General features: G+C 42.2%; 1 protein-coding gene and 1 pseudogene across 2 annotated transcripts; both read right to left on the bottom strand.

The window, feature by feature from the left end:
* Positions 1-68: 68 nt before the first annotated feature.
* ccnt1 (cyclin T1) lies at positions 69-7819 on the bottom strand. Of its 2 annotated transcripts, none has more exons than XM_070968863.1 (9): positions 7618-7819; positions 6886-6967; positions 6660-6788; positions 5378-5438; positions 4576-4638; positions 4405-4450; positions 4062-4225; positions 3819-3889; positions 69-3718 (listed from the first exon to the last, which is right to left on the bottom strand). In XM_070968863.1, exons 1-9 carry the CDS (start codon positions 7788-7790, stop codon positions 2429-2431), a joined length of 2079 nt encoding a protein of 692 aa, XP_070824964.1. In that variant the 5' UTR covers positions 7791-7819; the 3' UTR covers positions 69-2428. The 2 variants fall into 2 exon arrangements, with proteins under 2 accessions (XP_070824964.1, XP_070824963.1); XM_070968862.1 differs by having other exon boundaries at positions 4405-4460; positions 4577-4638.
* A 1622-nt stretch (positions 7820-9441) lies between these two features.
* LOC139335236 (tubulin alpha chain-like) overlaps positions 9442-20493 on the bottom strand; it is a 14799-nt pseudogene continuing 3747 nt past the window's right edge.

The raw sequence follows: 20493 nt of genomic DNA, 5'->3' as shown, positions 1-20493 counted from the left end.
TATTGCAGTAGTTTCTGTATTTTTTAATAAAAGGTTAAAAAACAAAAAATGTAATGCAAGGAGCGTTTTCTTAAAATATTTATTGACTTTAATTGAGAATAAAGCAACCACATTATATCAAAAAGAACAGTGTTCACATATAACCTTTTAACTGAAAACAAAAAAAACAAAAAAAAATCCCAAAACGTTTCATTTTCAGACCTGAGTGTCACTAAAACCACCAAGACATGAAAAAACATGAAACTTATTGTAGCTATGTGATTTTGCATTGTTAGGTTGCATGAGTGTCTTCCATTTTTCTCACATATGGGTTTGTTTTGAAATGTGTTTCCTTTTGTATGACTTTCTCACAGCATAAAGTTAATACTTAAATTGGAAGATTTATCCAGATCAAATAAAACAATTTTTCAAAATTGCAAAATTAGACATATATTCTAATAGTCTAACCATTATACATGTAACACTTTTGTCATTTGCATTGTAGGCAACCCTACTGAGATAAATATTCAGTGCATTTACTGTTTCCCTGTTACAACCAAGAGTTGAATAACTAATAAAACCTCTGCTGCCTGAGCAAAGAGCTGTACTCTTTCAGCCTATCTTCCATATAATCAAGGGAACAAAAATATCTTACAATTGTATGGCTGATTTGTTGTACTGCATTACTGGGAACTGCCTAAAATGAGTCTTTGATTACAAACTGATAAAAGAAAGCAGGTAAAGAGTAGTAACACTATACAATCAAAAACCATATAGAGCTTAGTATGAATTAAATGTACAGATGATACCCAATTCCCATGCCAACAAGTGGCACCTCCTCCACAAATTCATCAGTAATTCAAATGAAACAGTATACTTCATGCTTGTGACCTTGTCGCGGAGGTATGTCGGAAACCTGCTTGCAGTGTATGATTTACAGAAAGGACACGTGCAAACATTTCTGATGAATCATGGCTAAACAATCATCTGAAGCTGAATATCCACCAATGTAGTCTGAAGGTATCGAGTCAAAAAACAGCTTTAACATGATTAAATCAGACCAGCATGAACTGACAGGTGTACACAGGGGTTTACACATTTAAAACATCTCCAAAAGAAATGCATACATGTAAGACAACCATAACAAATGGATGACAGATGGCATTCGATTCATCTTTGATATTGTGTGTTTTGAATACTTTATTGTACACTGTGCTCAACGTCAAGTAAGTCAAGTGCTCGATATGGTCACCACAAAGAGAGCACCAGCAGGAAAACTTGTTTTTTCCAGCACAGTTTCAGGGCGATGTGTCTGACACTGGGCACTGCGCTTTCCAAAGCCACTTCAAATGTAATATGTCCATATATGCTGCCTATTCAATCTGTTTCCATCGCCCTACGAGACTCGTCTTCCAGAGGAAAGTGATTAAGTGACAGTTACACGGCAGGATAAATTGTTTTTTTTGGCAATTCCTTCATTGTGACCATACCGGGTAGATATGTGAACTCTGTGAACCCTTGGATAAACCACAGATGTATCCTTGGTATGAACCGTCCATTAGTGTAATCACTAGAGAAATGAATATGAATATTTTACAACCATTTAAAACAATGACTGCAACACTCAAAATCTAAAAACAAAAGCACAAGCTTCCTTAATTTACTCTTTTTTTTTTTGCAACTTTTAATAACAAAATGTAAAAAATATTTCATGTTTGTTTTAAGCATTTCATGGTCTTTGTACAAGTATACCAAATTATGCAGGGAATAAAATATAACACCAAAAGTGGAGCAGTCACTTTTTTTTTAAGTTATGGCTGTTAAAAGGGGAAAAAAAAAATCAAATAAAAAATAGCGAAAAGATGGCTTTGGAGACATGCACTCTCAAACTAGCCTGTACAGTCTTGATGAAGAAATATCCCCCTGCCCAAAAAGAACATACGAGGGGAGACCTTAAAAAAAGGTAGAAAAGGGACTATGTTTTTTAAAAGCATTCAATTAATAAATAACATACTATAAAAACATTATAAAAAGACAGTCAGTAAGAAGACCAAACAGGTATGTGATGGAAATCTTAAAGTTTCCTCATGATTTCAAGACGATGATTTCCTCCAAAACAGTGACGGTAAAAATACCAGGTCCCATCATCACATTTCATCTGAGTTAAACAGAAGAGCAAAAATATTATCTACAATTTTCTATAAATTTTTTTCTCACATTTTGCACGCTTTTAAAGCCTCTCATTATTGCGCCATGAGTGAACTGTAAAAAGAAAAAGGTTGAAAACTCTTTTATCTCACCACTACATTTTGCTGCTGTCACGCTGAAGCCTATAAAAAATGCTGGGTGAGTAAAAAAATAACAACAAAAAGACACAATACTTTATGTAACAATAGGGGTGTTTGTGATGTCAAGTACAATGTACATACTACATCTCCTGATCAGGAACTCATTTGGGTAATGGGGGCAGGGGGGGAGGCGGTTCCGAAGGCAGTGGCGGGGGCCTGGGGTTGCTCCCTCTGGAGCCACCGCTGTAGCGGTAGTCCCCATATTGGGATCTGTAGTCAAACATGGACGGCTGGGACGGCTGGACGCCCTGTGCGCTCAGAAGTGAGTTCAGCATTTCAAAAGTGTCCTGGTACTCGTTCGACTGGGCTCCGCCTGCTGCACCGTGCCCGTTAGTGTCCGTTTTGTCACCTTTGGAGTGTGAATAGCTCCCTTGGTGGTGGGGAAGGCCCAGCGTGGGCAGAATGTCAGGACCGTGCCCCAGAGTTTGCCCAGAGGAGGAAGACAGGGACGGCAGCTGGTAGGGGTTCCTCGAGGACTTGCTGACTTTAGAGGCAGGGTGGGAGCCTGCTGTGGGATCTTGGGAGTGTGTCCTCTTACGGGAGGCAGAGGAGGATGAAGAGCTCGTTCTAGAAGAGTCGCTGGGGACTTTTTTGCTGCTTCCCACTGCCCCGCTGGAACTAGACGAATGTTTGTGTGAAGAGGAGAGCGAGGCGCCGCTGGAGGAGGAGGAATGGTGGTGATGGTGGTGATGATGGTGGTGGTGGTTAGACCGTTCCCTGTGCTTGTCCCTGCTCTTGCCCTCCTCTCCTGAATTCCCCCGCTGCTTCTCGGGCACTCGTATTCTGACTTTGATGTCCTGATCCTGACCTCGGGCGCTGGCACTGTGTCCGCTGCCCCCTCCCCCAGCTAAGGGGAAACGCATTTTCAGAGAGCTCCTGTCGTGTCTCTCCTTCTCCAGGGGGATTTTCAGAATAATGGGTGAAGGGTTGGACATGTCAGAGGAGGAGGAGCTGGACTGCTGGTGATGATGCTGTTGCTGCTTCTCCTTCCTCTGCTGCTGACCAATGAGAGCCTGGGCAGCATTGGCATAATCTCTCTTCACGCTGGCCTCCATGTTCTCTAGCTTCCTCTTCTGGGCGGCCAGGACGTCTGCGTTCTTGGCACGGTACTCACTCAGCGACACCTTAGCGGGAGCATGAACCTCACTGTTGGGCTGCTGCTGCTCAGATCCAGCTGGGCCTTTTCCGCTCCAAGTCTGAGCGCTGCCAGAAGCACCCCTGTCCTTATCGCCCATGGATGAGGAAGATGAGGCAGAAGGCGGCGCCGAGAGGCTCATCAGGCCTGCAACAGTACTCTCTGATGAGGCCATGGAGATCATGCTCATCATGGTGTCCCTCTGGTCACCCTCCTCCTGGACTTTCGGTTTGGCTTTTGGCGTCTGACCTCCAGCCTGGAAGCCAAGAAAACAGGTGACGACAGAACAGCCAGTCAACACAATGTGATTGGTTGTACTCCGAAGGTCACAAAGTAGTAATGGTAAAAATCTATACCTTCCAGTTGCGGATCCGTTTCAACCGGCTGGGTGTTTTCTCCAGAATCTGCAGGAACTCATGCGTGAGCTCTGAAAGAAGTTACGAAGAAGTGAGTGACGAACAGCTGGGGAAAACAAAAACGCTGAATCCTCAACATTCATGCAATGAATCTGTACCAAAGGAAAGACTTGGTTCTTTTCTCTCATTTTCTAAGCATGTACTGTCAATGTACTGAACCCCAGGGTCATTTTCAGAACATACCATCCAGCAGCTCGAGGGTAACTGTGGGATCAACATACTCCCACCAGTGTTTGCCGTCTGTAGACACAGGGATCTCCCAGTTGGACCATTTGCAGGCAAGATGGATGCACACACAGGCCACAACAGGTGGACTATACTGCAGGCAGAACGTGGTCAAGTGCAGACTATGTGGCAGGATACATCCCAGAAAGAAACATAAAACAGAAACAGGAAGAGAGAGAGAGCAGACATTCAATATATTGAGTTAGACAATTAAACATAAAAGATATGAAAGCATGCTTTGAATTAACTGCTATATCAAAAACCACAGAAGCTCATGTTTTACAGTGAACTGTGAATATACCTGTTGGTAGCCATAAAGTATGACGTTTGAGCCAAATCCTTACTCGCTGGAATTACAACAGAACAAAAAAACTTACTTAAAACCTGCTAAATAAACAATTTATGGTGAAAAAAATACAAGTAATAAGAAATATCCAAGCAGCAGTTATTAAATTGAAGAGTTGATGCTCACCTCTGACAAGCTGGGTGCACTTGACAACATGAGTGTGCGGGTGGTCAATGGTGATTTCAAAAGCTGTAATAAAAAGGGACAAAAAGAGACACAGCTTGATAAATGACAAGCAAGAGTCCAACGGATATATGCAAGCCACAGATTTCAATAAATCCAATTTCCATGACAAAGATTATTTCCCATTCAGCAGTTAAGAATAAGAAAAGTCCCTGAAAACCAGAAAACGAATGCTGTTAAAACAAACTATGTGTTTCAAAGAATAGTGTATGAATGTCACTTTGCATGGGGGTTTCCAATAACATCCTGGATGATGTGAAAACATCAACAGATGAAAAACATAAAATCAAAAGTCATTTCCCAACTCTTGATTTGCTGCACAATTTTGAATCTTGCTTGACTGTAAAAACACAATTTGATATTTTCAATTGAAGCCACTTGTTATCTTCTGCAGCTGCCTATTTCCAGCACGGGAGAGGATCAGAAAGGTTGTAGCGAACAAGCTACAAGCCACTGTTCATGACAATGACAATGCAGCCATTCATCACATGGCCCTCAAACAAATGTCTTAAAAATATATGCAGACAAGAAAAAAGGAGGGAAATGTAAAAAGTTAGGGACACAAGAGAAAAAAAGGAAACGAAAGGTAAGAGCTGCTAATATGAAGTGCGAATGTCTCTTTCCGGTGCTGCTAACTGCACGCGGGCTTTCTGTGAACAGAAGTAAAACAGGTTAGCACTATTTTTATAATCAAATGAGTTTCTGGAGGGAAAACAAGGGACCCAATTCTTCCTTCCCAACTTACCCAAGGTCTGGAGTATTATGCTCTCAAGAATGACCAGGTCTTGGGCTTGTTGCAGGTAGGCCTGAGGTTGAGAGGACAGGCACGTTACTCACTGGGAGGCCTCTATCCTTCGTCTAACATATTAATCCCACCTTTCAGCCTCACAGATAAGTAGCTGGACAATTCAAGCTACATAGTGTAGTTTGTACAACAACTGCTCAACATCACAATACCCGAATGAATGAAAACCCACAGACACTGAGATGCATTTAGCCTTTTGCTCTCTCAGCCCATGTATCTAGTAGGGTTGGGCGACTGGACTGATGGCTGTGTTTTTTATTTTTATTTTTATTTTCTTTTTGGGGGGTATCTTTTTATTTCACCAATGGTCTGCCTCTGAAGAGCAAGCGAGAGCCGCTGCTCTGCTCAGCAAAACACTCTTGTTCAACGAGCGAACAGGGAGCTTTGTAGCACAAAGAGCCCAGAAACAGCAGAGAGAGGCAGCGGGCAAAGCAACATGCAGAGCCAGAGTGTTTTCTTATCCAACTCTGTGAATTAAGGGCTTTTTTCGACCAAACCAGCGGAACACTGGAAAGACGAGAGGTTTGGTGTTTTAAGATGAATTAACAAGGCAGTCGAACAAAATTGAATTCAGAAGGCATGCGGTTGTATTTTTCAGCACAATAAAGAAAATAGCTGAAAGCTCTTTGACATGTTGTGCGATTATATTGTTAGTTTTTTTTAGACTAATAAATGCAGAGAACTCGCACACATTCCCCTGCTGAAACTACGGCACACACAGGCGAATATATCGGCAATCGCTGGTCAATGGGATGATGCTGGCACAATCACCCAACCCTACATCTAGCCGTCTCCGCATCTGAAGTACCAACAGGTCAAAACAAAAAAAACCTTGTGAAGCCATCGTATCCAGTTTAGATGTAATTAGAAAAGCGAGAATAAATAGGAGAATCAGCATTGATGCTGCTATTAGAAAATCATCCATTCTAGGAGAAGGAAAGTGTTATGGTGAGTGTCACAAAATGATGACAATTTAATAGATTAAAGGGTAACTTAATCTAAAGTCAAAGAATAAACACAATGGAACATTTATGGGAAAATTGTTGCTTCTTAGGGGAACACAAATCAATCAGTAAAATTAATAAAACAGGATCAATCATCACAAGTCCTACTGGTGAAATAATACATTCCATTAAGCCGTGTTATTGTGGAGATGAAATCTATAGCCAATCAGGTAAACACAGGTGGAGACAGAGCACAGCTGCAGTCGATTTTCACTTACATCACTGCGTACATCTGGAGAGGGCTCCTGAGGATTGAGGCACGCATGGGCCACCTTGATAACATGTTCCAGCTTCCGGGGCTGCTCCTCAACTTTTGCAGCAAGGAAGAGTGCGGCAGGGGCGATAACCTGGTCAAAGTAAACCAAAATAAGGTCATGAGTTGATTGAAATGGGCACAGATAGTTACATAAGAGATTTCAGGAAGGTATCACAAACAATACTTACATTTCTGTGAAACCTGGTGAACGACTGGACCATGTAGAACCGATGCATGTACACAATGGCTGTATTAATTGTAAGTTGGGACCTGATACATGGCAGTTAAAGATAATGCAGCAAACAGTAATCACAGATCAATACATAAGCTACTGGTATATGGTCAACATGACTGGGGTCATTGGTCCACATGTTTAATAACGTATCTAAAGAGCCGTAATTTAGCTAAATGATTTATGTATTATCACATCAATGCCAGAATAACAAAGTTAGCGTCACACATCAGAGGTTAGCCGGAAGAAGTTATTTTAAAATAACACATACAAGGGTTGACTTTGAACATAAAACTTATAAAATACATTCTCGAAAACACGCGTAAACACAATGTCTAAACAAGGGTGTTCAACTCTACACCTTTTCTTCATTACCAGTAACGTTGAGGAAAAGCTAATGCTAACGTCCCGAAGGCCCGCCGACCACACAGGCCTTCGTGGCCCCAGTGTAGCCTACTACGCCGCTTATATGTAACGTTAGCTAGCTAACAATAGCATAGTAAACTCATAAACCACCGCGTAAAACAGATGGGAAACACAAAAACAAACGAAAAGCCTTCAAACGAAACACGAAAACAAACCCCGGCCACGCTCTCGGCCGAACCGGCTTCATGAGGAGCTAAACTTCGCTAGCTAACAAGCTAATGTTGGCTAGCAGAGGCGCAAGCCGTCCCTCGGCAAAAGATACACATTGAGCCGCTGTCCCATGTCCTGGAGGAGGTTCGCTGCCTGTTGTCTGTAGGACAGTTCCTTGTCGGGATCAAGTCCTGCTCGCCGAGATGGGCTGTTGTCGATCTGCTGTCGGGTGTAGTACCATTTGTTATTACAGCTTGCAGGGAGAGAACGAAACGAAGCCGCCATCACTGAGAAGGACGATAGTTTAAAATTTCTGCGCGTCACAGGAACATACGTCACACCAGGTAGTAACGTCAGTGTAATTCTCCTGATGGCCAGCAAGTGTCGCCAAAACAGCACCACAATAATTACTGCTATGATGGAGGCCAGTATGGGATGAATGTTACGGGAAAAAATATATTTAATTGAATTTAGTCCATCAGCCTGGAACTGATGGATCAGTGAGGAAGATTTGTCTTAAATATCCAGTGGAAAAAGTTTGTACCTTGTCATCAATGGGAATGTCAGATGTCTGCTTCAAAATACTGCATTGATACAATCAAACAAAACACTATTTCCAAAAAACAAGAAATGCTTCTTTCTATGGACTTGATGGTCAAACAGGCAAACCTCCAGTTGTTTTGGAGTAAGCCTCAAATATTGCAGTACATGATGAAAAGAGGAAAGTTTGACAAGTGACTTGGATAACTGAAAGTCACAGCTTAATAAAAAAATCAGTGTCTCCAAGCTTGGTAATATGAAGCGAAACCTTTGTTCAGGCAGTAAAATATCTGAACCATTTCAGTTTCAGTGACACATCAACTGATTCAAAGTCAAGTGCTTTCAGTACACTGAACACTGTCTGTATGTCATGGCACACACAATGCCAGGACCCTGAAACTGGCACAGCTTAATGAAAGTCACTCATCATTTATCTTATTCATTCATTATAATTTGCCAAATATCTTCCCATTTACAAAGAAGGACGATTTTCCATTACAACTGTCGCCTGGCAAATGAAGCCGGCTGTGGTCACAACCCTCTGTTTTCTCACCCAACACAACCTCCAGAGGGCTCCTTCTAATTGTTAACAATTCTGTTCCCCAAACACTTTGATGAAGTTAATTTTAGTTATCTGTACTTGTTTATGTCCCCTTTTATCTACCTTGAGTGTTTTGTGTATTAGTGACTTGGTGGCCATAAACCTGTGTGATTTCACATTCAGGCTGACCAACATTTCACACACTGGATGCTTTCAAAAAGATCACGATAAAGTTTTCACCTGCCACAATGCGGATGCATCCACAAAACATCTAATACAATTTGACATGTCATTTCTTTGTATGGATGTAATCTTAATGGTAAACATGTGCCAGTCTTTTACCTTTCTAATCTGAATTTCCAATTATGATCTGTTTCCAGCAACAGATCAAATAAAGAAAACAGGTAGCCACAAAAACATACCTTATGCAGTTAAGCAACAAAGAAATTGAAGTGAAGGACTCAATGGCACATCTTCACATCATATAACTGTCAATTAAAACACAGAATTGGAACTAATTCCTATTTATGCAGTTCATTTATCAGCTACCGGTGACATACACTGTAAACAAATATAGACAATGACCAAAATGTCTTAAAGTACTGCATAAACATCCTTAATTTGGTGCTCTTGCACAACTGTAATCACCTGCTGAGCCTCCTACCCTCCATCTCCGTCTGTCTCAGCTGAGTCCAAACCAGACCAGGTTTGGCCTCAATTCTTCTCAGGCAGATCTCAGGTGAAGAACAAACAGCTTCAGAATGTAAAAGCGACATCTGTAAATGGTGCACCTGATGCTGAACAAGTCATTTGGTAGGTAAAGTACAGGCCACCTGCAGCAATTCCAAATTTAGATCAGTTTACCGTTTCAGCCTGAGTGAAGTTCAAACATCTGTTGAACAACAGTGCCCCCACGTGACAACATTGAGAAGTGCAGCATGAACATAATAAAATTGATAAAATAAATAAAATTGAATAACTTATTTCAGATGATTAACTGTGTCTAGTCTATGATTTGTTCATTGGATTACATCAAGTGGGCCAAGATTCACAATTTATATTTGGAAAGACTCAAAGATTTTGAATTCTTTAAAAAGCAAAAGTTACATGAACAACACTGACGACTTCATGCACTTCAGGAACTTTATTAACCAAATGAAGCAAATTTTAAAACAGTTTTAATTTAAATATTTTTAGAAAAAAACCTTTTTAACATTAACACACACACACACACACACACACACACACAAAACTATTTTTAACTATTTCTTAACAAAATATTAGTGTGGAAGAACATTGTAAAACAGTTTTAATATTAAACAATTTTAAAAAACAATTTTTTTTTTTAAAACACACAAACAAGGGGGCATAACTGGCCACAGGGAAGTGGATACGGGGATATGGCACCAAGTTGGTCCGGAACTCTTGAGGGCACCATGCAGGACACAACCTGAGCGAGCAGCCTGTTCAGGTTGGTGTACCTGGGACGCTCAATGTCGAGGTTCCTGCAGCAGTTCTCCTTGCTGTACTCCTCAGACAGACGCTCCATCAGCAGGGAGGTGAAACCAGAGCCGGTGCCACCTCCGAAGCTGTGGAAAACCAGGAAGCCCTGAAGGCCAGTGCACTGGTCAGCCTGAGGACAGAGAGGGAGAGACAACGATCACATGTCAGACACAGTTCTGTCTTTTTGTCTCATATTCTGGAGCAAAATCTGCTCTGACTGTACTCACCAGTTTGCAGATCCTGTTCACCACCAGGTCGATGGTGTCTCTGCCGATGGTGTAGTGTCCACGGGCGTAGTTCTTGGCAGCATCCTCCTTCCCAGTGATCAGCTGGTCAGGGGGGACTAGCTGGCGGTAGGTCCCAGTGTGCACCTCATCTGAGGAAATGACCATAAATTATAGAAGGGTTTGAATAACTGAGGGAAGAATTAAACATAACAAAATAGCAACAATTATATTTTTTCTACCATTCATTTCATTTCATTTTACCGATCACAGTGGGCTCCAGGTCCACAAAAACAGCTCTGGGATTGTGCTTTCCAGCTTCAATCTCACTGAAGAAGGTGCTGAAGGAATCATCTCCTCCTCCGAGAGTCTTGTTACTGACTATCGGTCCATCTGGCGTGATCCCATGTTCCTGACAAAAAAGCTCCCAGCAGGCATTGCCAATCTGGACACCAGCCTGACCAACCTGTAGGGAGAGGAAAACAAAAACAATTTGTAACCTTCAGCATTCATTTTTGACAGACATTTCTGTACGTTTCAACCCTTTCTCATTACATGCTTCAGATTATGCATTATATGTTTAAGACAGCTCAAAATCTAAGATCATCATCATCATCATCATTATAAAGTCACCTCACACACGCGACACATTTGGAGATATAATTAATGAAGATACATTTAAGGCAGAAAAAAATGTCATTTTGAGAAAATCCTTACACAAGATCTCTGGAGGAACATAATTTCAATTACACATCAAGAGACTGATTCAATGATTTATTACAAACATCTGGCGGCAGTCAGGCCCTTTAATAGGTGGTAAAACAGAGGAATATGACAAGGCTACTGATGTAACCCAGCTGGCTGTGTCAGCGTGTGCGCACTGGGCTGACAGGAAAGCCTACAAGTGTGACTTAAATTTAATTTATAGGTCAAACCTTTTCCATTAGAAAGAACACAGCAAGAAATTAATTAAATGCCACTTTGACAGCAGAATAAAGCATAATCACAGCAGACACACAGAGGTGGATAAACAATATAAAGTCCACAGCACACACATTAAAGCAAAGAGAGCTGTTTGGGTTTTACACACTGCATAGCGTGCGCACACAATGCTCTGTTACTAGTCAACAGCGGTTGCAGACATCCTCTGCAGTTGTTGGATCACCTGTCTGAACATCAACATCAACATTGGAGTCCACGATCAGTTCTTTTATCAAACTCTGCACGCAAGGCATTGGGTGTGTTTGATTTATGTCACTTGACGGACTGGCTGGGTGGTGCACTGAATCATTGAATGAAAACGCGAAAGTTAAAGTAAAGTACATGAAACATGAAACATGAAACTCTGTGAACTGCTCTTCATCATAGCTAGCTAGCTCGCTATCACCGAAAAAGACGTTAGCTTGGTTAAACCTGGTTAAATCAAAGAGAAACTTTCCATTATTCCCTACTCACCATGTCTCCTGACACTTTCAACTCAAGCTGAGACGTGACACTAATTTCACTCTTTCAATTTCACGGAGTTTTGACTTACGCCTCGAGTCTTATGTGATTGGGTATTTCACTCCCTTGGCAGAAAAGAATGGCGGAAACCAATTGGTTGAAAGTCACATGATCTCTTCTCCTCTTGGTTAACTCAAGGAAATACCGTCACCCTTTCCAAATGTGTTTATTTATGCAATATTTGCCACTGTCTAAGAATATACAGTAGTGCTTGTAGAAATAATAGATATTAATTTCTGTTAACTGTACAAGTTGTCCACATACAGTTATTGTTTGGAGAGATTTCTCATGATATGTCTCTTGCTCTTTCATTACTGTATTGAGACTCTTTTGTTTCTATGATGTCTGTAACATAAAACAAAAATAATTGTGTAGTAGGTTACTTGTAGTCAGTGTATTCCGATCCTTTTACATGAGTAAAAGTGCCAACGATCAAACAAAAATACTCCACTACAAGTAATTCCTTAGCCTTCAAAAATCATAATTAAATAAAAGCACAGAAATATTATCAAAGTGTATTTAAAGTAATAACAGTATCACTATAAAAATATTCGTTTTATAAGGAGCTCGCCCCGTTACCTCTGTATATTATCTTTTTGAGCCGGTTTATCTGCGTTATGCACAGAAATATAATATTGTATGTACAATATTATATAGAAGAAACACAAAAACAAGTGTTTTCTGGACTAAATCATAATCATATTTTGAACTTAAATAACAGTAAATAAAAGTCTCCATCATATAAACTTTGGATTTTACAGAAAAGTACAACGTGTGCAGCTGTTAATAATTCAGTACAACACGGCGCTACTACACTTGCGTACTTGTTGCCAGGTGGCAGTACTTCTTTGGACCAGCATGTTTTATAGAAACTCTACTTTTAGTCCAGCAGGTGGCGCTCTGGCAGGGATTAAAGTTTACAGGGAGCTAATTATGCAATGTTCCAATGCGTCCACTAGGTGGCAAACAACAACCACTATAAGACTGACTCTTGCATGTACGTGCTGCATCTCTCCCTCTCTCTCTCTCTCTGTCTGTCTCTCTCTCTCTCTCTCTCTCTCTCTCTCTATGTATCTATCAGTAATAACTGATCATAGCTGAGGATATCTTCACTTCAGACAATGAATGGCCTCTCTGTCATTCACATATGCAGCTACATACTCATATAGGTATGCATCCTGCAGCTCTGCTCTTCATCACTATATTTAGTCGGTTTGTTTAATGTTTACACAGAAGCAGATATGGGAGCATGCAGGAACATTTCCACGGCCGTAGCATCTTTTCATAAGCCGAGCGGAGAATACAAGTTTATCATCGGTCACGTTACCCTTTGAAAGGGGCATTCCACCAATATTACACATGAAGTTCAGTTTACTCGTCACAAGGAGAACTATTCATGCTGTGAAAGCAGCTGTGTAATGCGCCCTGTGGCACTGAAGGGAGCCAGAGCTGTTATATCATCTCAGCTTGAGTGTTGAATTTTTTAACAGAAAGCTCCTGTTAAAAACTGGTGGTATGGGTTTGAAGGAAAACAGGCATTTAGCAGGCAGAGGGGATCTAATTAAAGATGGAGCTGCATTAGGGAAACTGTGGGATCAGCATTGTCAGAGTTTGACAATATACACCAAAAACTCTGCTGCTTCATTTTCAGCCTCTTTTTGAATCCTCTCCTCTAAGTTCCACAACTTTATGGACATGCAAAGGGAAGAAAACGCATGCAAATACTGCAGTATTTAAATCTATCTATTCACTTTACTGCTTCCTGTTCACTGCTTAAGCTTTTCTGTGTTTTTTGTTTTTTTAGATGTAGTCTTGGATTTAGGACACGGCGACATTGTCATGGCTGACACGTGAGTAAGCTGAAGCCATCATTCATGTAAATAGTCTTTTTTAATCATTTGGTAATTACTGAAAGTGCTCTTGAATGTTTGTACTCAGGTTAGAGACGTCAGCCCTCAGAGGGAGGGATGAGGTTCAGGGACCGCTGGTCTAACCTAAGGACTCTGGTGTGAAGTCGTCTCCACCTGTGTGTGAAAGTCCTGTGCTGCTAAAAGACACCTGAGGCTTGTTTACACACTCACACACAAAAGTGGCTGGCCTTGCTCCGTGTTGTTTTTACCTCCAACAGCCCCTGCATCTTCTTTGCTCTTCGCTTGTAAATTTCCCACCCTGCAGCAGCACAAACACAACGCGAAGCCTTCAGACGCTCCGTGTTTGTAGAGCAACAGCTATTAAAGTATTTCCAGTTGTATTACCGTTCAAACGTCAGCTGAGAGTCAGCTGCCACAGAAGCTTTACTCAGCACAGTTAGACGCCTGAAAGGACTCTGTATACTGAACTGCTTGTCAGGCTTTTAGGTTGTAGGAAGTCGTCTGTATACGTTGAGTTTTAGGTAATTATTCGGGACCCAGAGACCACGTAACGGTTCAACCAAGAGAAATTTATTATGATATCAGTTAGTGGTGGAAGTCTAGATGAGCAGAGGAGGCTGGAACCTTCAGGAAGAACTCTGGAGACTGATCAGGGCGTAGCAGGCAAATCAGGAAGGCAGGTGACAACTCACCTGGAGCACAGGTAAAATAGGATTAAGCAGCTTCAAAGACAACAACAGGAAACAGCAGGAGAGTCAACTGAGCGTGGCACCACTGTGACAGACAGGATGAGCTGAAGGCCGAGGTTCATATGCTGCAGGCTGCAGGTGTCGCCGATGAGAGGACGAGCAGCAGGTGTGCAGGTGAGCAGGCGGGAGGAGGAAACTAGGCTGCCACAACCTGAGTGAAACAGACACATCCAGAGAGAGACAGACAGGACACAGTGGACGGAAGAACGCAGCAGAATGAGACGAATGAGGTCTCCTGCTGGACCCTGACTGTGCACGCTGTTTATACGACCGCAACAAGACTGATGTTTTCTACATGGAGACAAAACTACAATGGTTCAACCAAACCGATCCTGTTCCAGTGTCAAGTGCACAATATTACCTACAATGAGTTAAAATGAGTAGACGCATTGCTTTAGCGAAGTTTCAAAGCCTTAAAATGCAAATAGAAAGCTGGTCGAGGGTCCAGGGTTAGCGCTGAATATCAGCTGACTGAGGTGCACAATGATGATGATAACTATGGTTTGGAGTTAATCTTGCAAGCAAGCAAGCAAGTTATGGTATTTGATTGCAGACAAGTCTGTTTCATTGTATTAATAGTATAAAAGAGCTGTTCTAAACACAAAAATCCACAAAAAAAAACCAAAACAACATCTGGCCTCACCTGATGACGTCACCGTGGATGCAGGTTAACAACACACTGCTGAGCGTTTGGCTGCATCGACCCTTCAAATGATCGATCGCAGAAACAGTTTGAGACAAAAGCTGACAAGTTTACACCTACTCAATGTGACCGCTGAGCCGACTGCAGGGGGCCCGAAGAAAAACAGGTTCCCAAAATATTTAGAGCCCAGTTACAAGCAACGTTCAATAACCTCGGCTCAATTTCCCTTTAGTGGACTGGAAAATAAACTCCAGACTGAAGGGTGTCTGGGGGGAAACAGTACTCTCCTCTGACGTGCAACACTGTGGGGACGTCAGCTAAATGGAAGATTTAATCTTTTAATTTTTCCGCTTTTGGTGCCAAAACTGCTTCAAAAAGGTCAATAATACACTTTTTTTAATCTGCAGTAAAACAGCCATTAATGAAGTAGAAAAATGTCTTCATGCCAGGTACTTCTGGCAGGTGCTCTACATGTTTTACAGGCTCCGCAGAGGCAGATCATAAAGGAACAATTAGACCCAATATTATCAATCAAATATTACAGTAGCTTATCAAAGATATCGGTTTATGTCAGCTGATAAATGACAGAAAGGAGAAGGCGTTTTGTCCACCAGAGAGCACTGAGAGGTTTATTTTTCGGCTGTAAAAAGTCACCACCAATCAGGATCCTGTAATAACCAAACTGAAGGGGTCCTTACGAAGAATGGAAGAATGTGAACGTTATCAGATTTCTCAGCTGTGAAATACAGAAATATTCTTAAATATACTGTATCGGCCTCAAACGTCCATCATTGACAGGGCTTTCTAATTATGTACCAGACTTTTTTCACACTTGAACTGCTTTTCTGAACTTTCAAGTATGTCAGAGTCATCCAAGAATAACATTACAGTGTTTTAAGGTGTAAAACGAGTTTGTAGATGAGTTTGTACGTAAGCGGCCGACCTCTGACTCCGATCTGTTATACAATACAGCACAGAGCGGCTGTGCTTGCGTGAGAACACATGTGTTCAAATGTGGAAATGCATATGTGGGCTGTTATGTACGTGCTTGTGTTTCGTTTACAGTTGAGGACCTTGACATTAAAGAGAAAAGCTTGTGTCCACATGAAGACATGGAGAACGGGCAGCCGGCTCACATGCAAGCACACATGTTCTCATGTGGAAAAAGCATGAAAAAGAGGAAAGACAAAGCGGATTCACAGTCCATGCTCACGACCTACTTTAGGGTTAGGACCCCGCGGCTCCGCCTCTGCTGCGATTGGACGAAAAAATCTTGTACATGGCTTTAATTTGGGGTTTGGGGGTCCTTCTTTTTGCAGGGTGCAGGAAACATGCTTAGCCAATAAAGCTGAGGGTAAAAAAGGAGCTCCAGTCTGTGGCACGGTTTGATCCACAGCAGTCTGAGATTGATTAGTTGCACCATTTTTGAACCATTGTGGTCCGATGTGCACAAAGTGTCCTTGGCAGCCTGTTTCATCTGCTTTGGATTAAATTTCACTGCTCTTCACAAATTTGTCGCGCTGCTCTTAGTGAGAAAACCACATACCTCGCCGTCATGTGACTGTGTGTTTCTGCACTGTTTGCCATACTTTTCATCACTTCAACAGCCGAGACCCTCGTCTCACTGCTGCTGACCCTCCTCACCACCATCAGACACAGTGGTGGAGGAGGAATTCAGATTATTTACTTAAGTAAAAGTACTGCAGTAATACTTGACTGTGTACTGTGTCCTGCATACAAAACCTTATTTCACTAAAAGTCTGTAAGTATTGTCAGCAAAATGTACTTGAAAGTACTCAGTGCAGTAAAATGTTCCCTGTCTGTGTTTCTGCCTGCTGTTCATGGATTAATATTACTGCTGCATTAATGTGTGTTTTGCATTGTTTTATATCCTGTTGGCTGGTTTAACCTACAGCAATGCATCATTTTCTATAAGATCATCATATGTTTGCAGCGCAGCCGTCCTGTGAGAACCACGTATCTCCAAAAAGCCTGTTTTCAGCTTTCTGATGATGCATTTTCAGCTGATCCCAGAGGCTTTTCAGAGAGTTTACTTGGCTGAAGAAGGAGGGGAATTTTCAATGCAGTGGAGTAAAAAGTACAGTATCTGCCTCTGAGATGGAGCGCAGTAGAAGTTTAACGTTACATAAAATGGAAATATTCAAGCAAAGTACAAATACTGTACCTCAGATCTGCACTCAAGTACAGTACATGAGTAAATGTTACGTTCCTGCAGTGCTCAGATGTGAAGAACGTGTCAGATTTGATGCTCTCATGAGTTTTAACATGAGACCATCTGACCCTCAGCACAAAACGTGGCGACCTGAACCAACGCTGTGCCTCCGTATCAACCACTGAGCTCCACGTCTACACCTCTCAGCCCATGAGCCAGAAAACGTCATTTCACTCATGTGTCAAACAGCAGAGGGGCTCGATGTTGAGGCCCAGCAGAGACCAGAGACCCTCTGCGTCTCCCCCAGCCCCCGCTTTTACTACACTCAGCATTCCTCTCCACTCTGCGTTTTTCCTGCACACGTCTTCCTCTCTTACAAATTCCTTCACATGTCTCAACTGCTTGAATAAAAGGTCAGATTCTTCATTAAATGAACAGAATCAATTCAGAATTTCTTGACTTTTAACGGCAAGATGATCAACTCCTACTCAAAGCAGCTGGATGAATGTGTGATGGAGCAGCTGTATTTCCACTTCTTCTTTACCGTTTTCATGCGTGGGCAGAAGCAGAACACATGAACTCAGTGTTGGGGGAAAACCAGGAATGCAGGGTAATTGTTCTGCTCTGTAACTATAGTTCAGTGCCTTGTTTGGTGCAGCCATGACAGCGCGGTCTCATGCCTGAATGACCGGTGTCCAGAAGGAGCTCGGGGAGTTTGGAGATGGTGAAATCTCTCTGACCCGCTGGCTTTGTCTGCCTCTGTGTCAAACATATTTTCAGCTGTGGTGGAATGCAACAAAGCATATTGTCTCAAGTGCTCTCCCAACCTAAATGCACTTGAGTGTTTCCAGTATGTCCATTTAAAGCATGCATCTGCAAATTTGGAGATTCTGAATGTGAGTTTTTCGGAAAAACTGCAGCATGAAGTGTTGCTTTACGGGTCGAGAAAGTTCTCCTGCTTCGTAAGATAAATAAACTACTTAAAACTGTCTTGGATTAGCAGGAAACGCATCATCACAAAGCTGAAAACAGGCTGTTTTTTTGAGTTCATGAAAAGGTTTTTTAAGTCCGTCATGTTGACCCATTGTTTCAATGGGACTGCCTAAATAACACTTAAAAAGATGCATCAGATGAATAAATGAGGAGTTTAAAGAACATTTTCTTCTGAAATGTAGTGGAGTACAAGTATAAAGTGGCATGAAATGGAAATTTCCAAGTCAAGTACCTCAAATTTGAGAGAAGATAAGGTGTGATAAATGGTCACGTGGTGTATTAGTCACAAGCTCAATCACCAGGGCGGCCAGAGCGGCTTTCTTTTCTCAAACCTGCTGAGGACCGAACAGTGAGTGGGCAGTTATTTCCTTAATCTGTGACACCGCCTCAACACTCCTATTCAAACTATATGTAAAGTTTGCTGGGCAAGATAAAGCTCCAATCTATGTTCAGAAAAACGATTTCATGTCTGAGAGCTATTAAAAGAGGAATGAATCGTAAGGATGAGGCGGGAGGTGTGCAGTGACAGATTGAGTGAAATGTTGACAAAAGCAAGTCGGGCAAAGGTGAGAGAGTTTATGAAAAAGGACATAGAGTATCTACTGGCCAAAGGTGAGGTGAGCCGGAGAGTTCAGCAGCACAGTGGGTGAGATAAACAAATCGATAGGTTAACCAGTTTCCAGCACTGACCTATAAAACTCTTATCTTTCACACTGTGGATGTCACAACATGCTGGATCAATGGAGGGAAGATGACTCAGTTTGTACAAACACTCAGTTTGTACAAACAGTACACCTAGTTTTGTGCTGGTATGTGTAATAGTGGTGCTTTTTAAATGAAATGAAGACCTAAAATCAAGTCTAAACCCGTAAATGACCACAATCCTCACACACAGCCAACGTGCTGCTGCAGCGGTTCATCTCAAGGAGTCTGGGAGCCTGTTTTTCATGATTTTATTGCTTTTATAGCCTCAAATAAACAGGTTGGATGTAGTGAAGGAGCGTGTGCGCGGCGTGTATTAGGCACTTTGTGGGGACATAAATCTGTTTACAGTCATGCTGTGGGGACATGCCCTCCTCATGGGGACAAATGTAAAGTTCCTATAAAGTCAATCATTAAGTTATAGAGTAAAGACTTGTTATTGAGGGTAAGGGTAAGGAATTACACCTGCTATTAAATCTGGATCTGTTATCTGGATGATAAAGGATCCCGTCTTGCCGCTCACACCTACCTAAGATCCGAGCACCATGTGAGCCAGACTACCTCCAGGTGTGCCCAGGTACGTCCAATCACAGTGCATTTCCACCTTGTGTTGACATGCGGTTTTCTTTATATGGGTTTTAACTCAAAAGGTGAGAGAGACAAAAATATGCAGGCAGCCATGCGTGAAAGAGAGGGAGCTGATCTGTGCGTGTTGCTTTAATGGGACGTGATATGTGGACTCTGCACATCAGCAGTTTTTTATGGTCTCAAAGTTTATCCGGCGTTCATGTGAATGGTAACAATGGAGATGTTGTTCTCAATGTGCTAAAATGGCCGAGGCTGAGGCAGAAAGAGATCATCACGGACACACAGGCGTTGTTTTCCCTCCCAGCATGCACCCCTAACACCCCAACATCTCCCGCTGAACGCTCCCCAAAACAAAATCTGTTTCTCATTCTCAGTTTTTCCTCCGCTTCCCATCCCCCTCGCCCTCACGTTTTCTCTTTAAGGCTTCCCCCCATGTCTCTGTTCAGCAAAACAGGGGTGTGCGTCCAATCTCCCCTGATCTGTTTATTGTCTTAGTGAGCCCCGTGAATAGACGGAGACATCTATTAGGCAAACGGTCTCAGGCGTCCTGCTTCTTGCGGGACATGGGGTCAGATAAATATTGAGGAGAAATCAGCTGCCTGGTGGGTTAGAGCCTCTCAGAGCTAAATCATGGACATCTCAGCCTGATGTGGGACATGAGGACAGTTCAAACTCCTTACAGACAGACAAAAGTGTCCTCATCCAAACTCCGTTCTGCCACTGTTGGTCCCTTTTGTTCCCCCTCCTCATTAGCAGAAACAGTGAAAATTCCAATTAAGGACAGTTGCTGTGCCAAAAGCATCCTCACACGCTGTCAGCTGGAAACATTGGGCAGAAAACGGTGATGGCCGCAGTAATTAAACAGGCGCACGTTGACGAGGTGAAGCCATTCCAGACGCTTGCATCACTTCCCAAGCGCAGAGCAAAGAGTTCATCTTTTTTCTGAGGGAGACTTGCA

This window comes from Chaetodon trifascialis, chromosome 8 (assembly GCF_039877785.1).
Source record: "Chaetodon trifascialis isolate fChaTrf1 chromosome 8, fChaTrf1.hap1, whole genome shotgun sequence".
In the NCBI taxonomy this organism is placed as follows: Eukaryota; Metazoa; Chordata; class Actinopteri; order Chaetodontiformes; family Chaetodontidae; genus Chaetodon; species Chaetodon trifascialis.
The sequence above is the reverse complement of the archived record's forward strand: the minus strand, read 5'-3'. Positions and strand labels throughout refer to the sequence as shown.

Coding starts and splice junctions, on each gene's coding strand:
- ccnt1 (XM_070968862.1), bottom strand. CDS start 7,790: ATGGCGGCTTCGTTTCGTTCTCTCCCTGCAAGCTGTAATAACAAATGG. Junction 6,789..6,885: donor TCACCAGGTTTCACAGAAAT/GTAAGTATTGTT, acceptor TACTTTGACCAG/GTTATCGCCCCTGCCGCACT. Junction 4,226..4,404: donor TACTTTATGGCTACCAACAG/GTATATTCACAG, acceptor CCTGCCACATAG/TCTGCACTTGACCACGTTCT.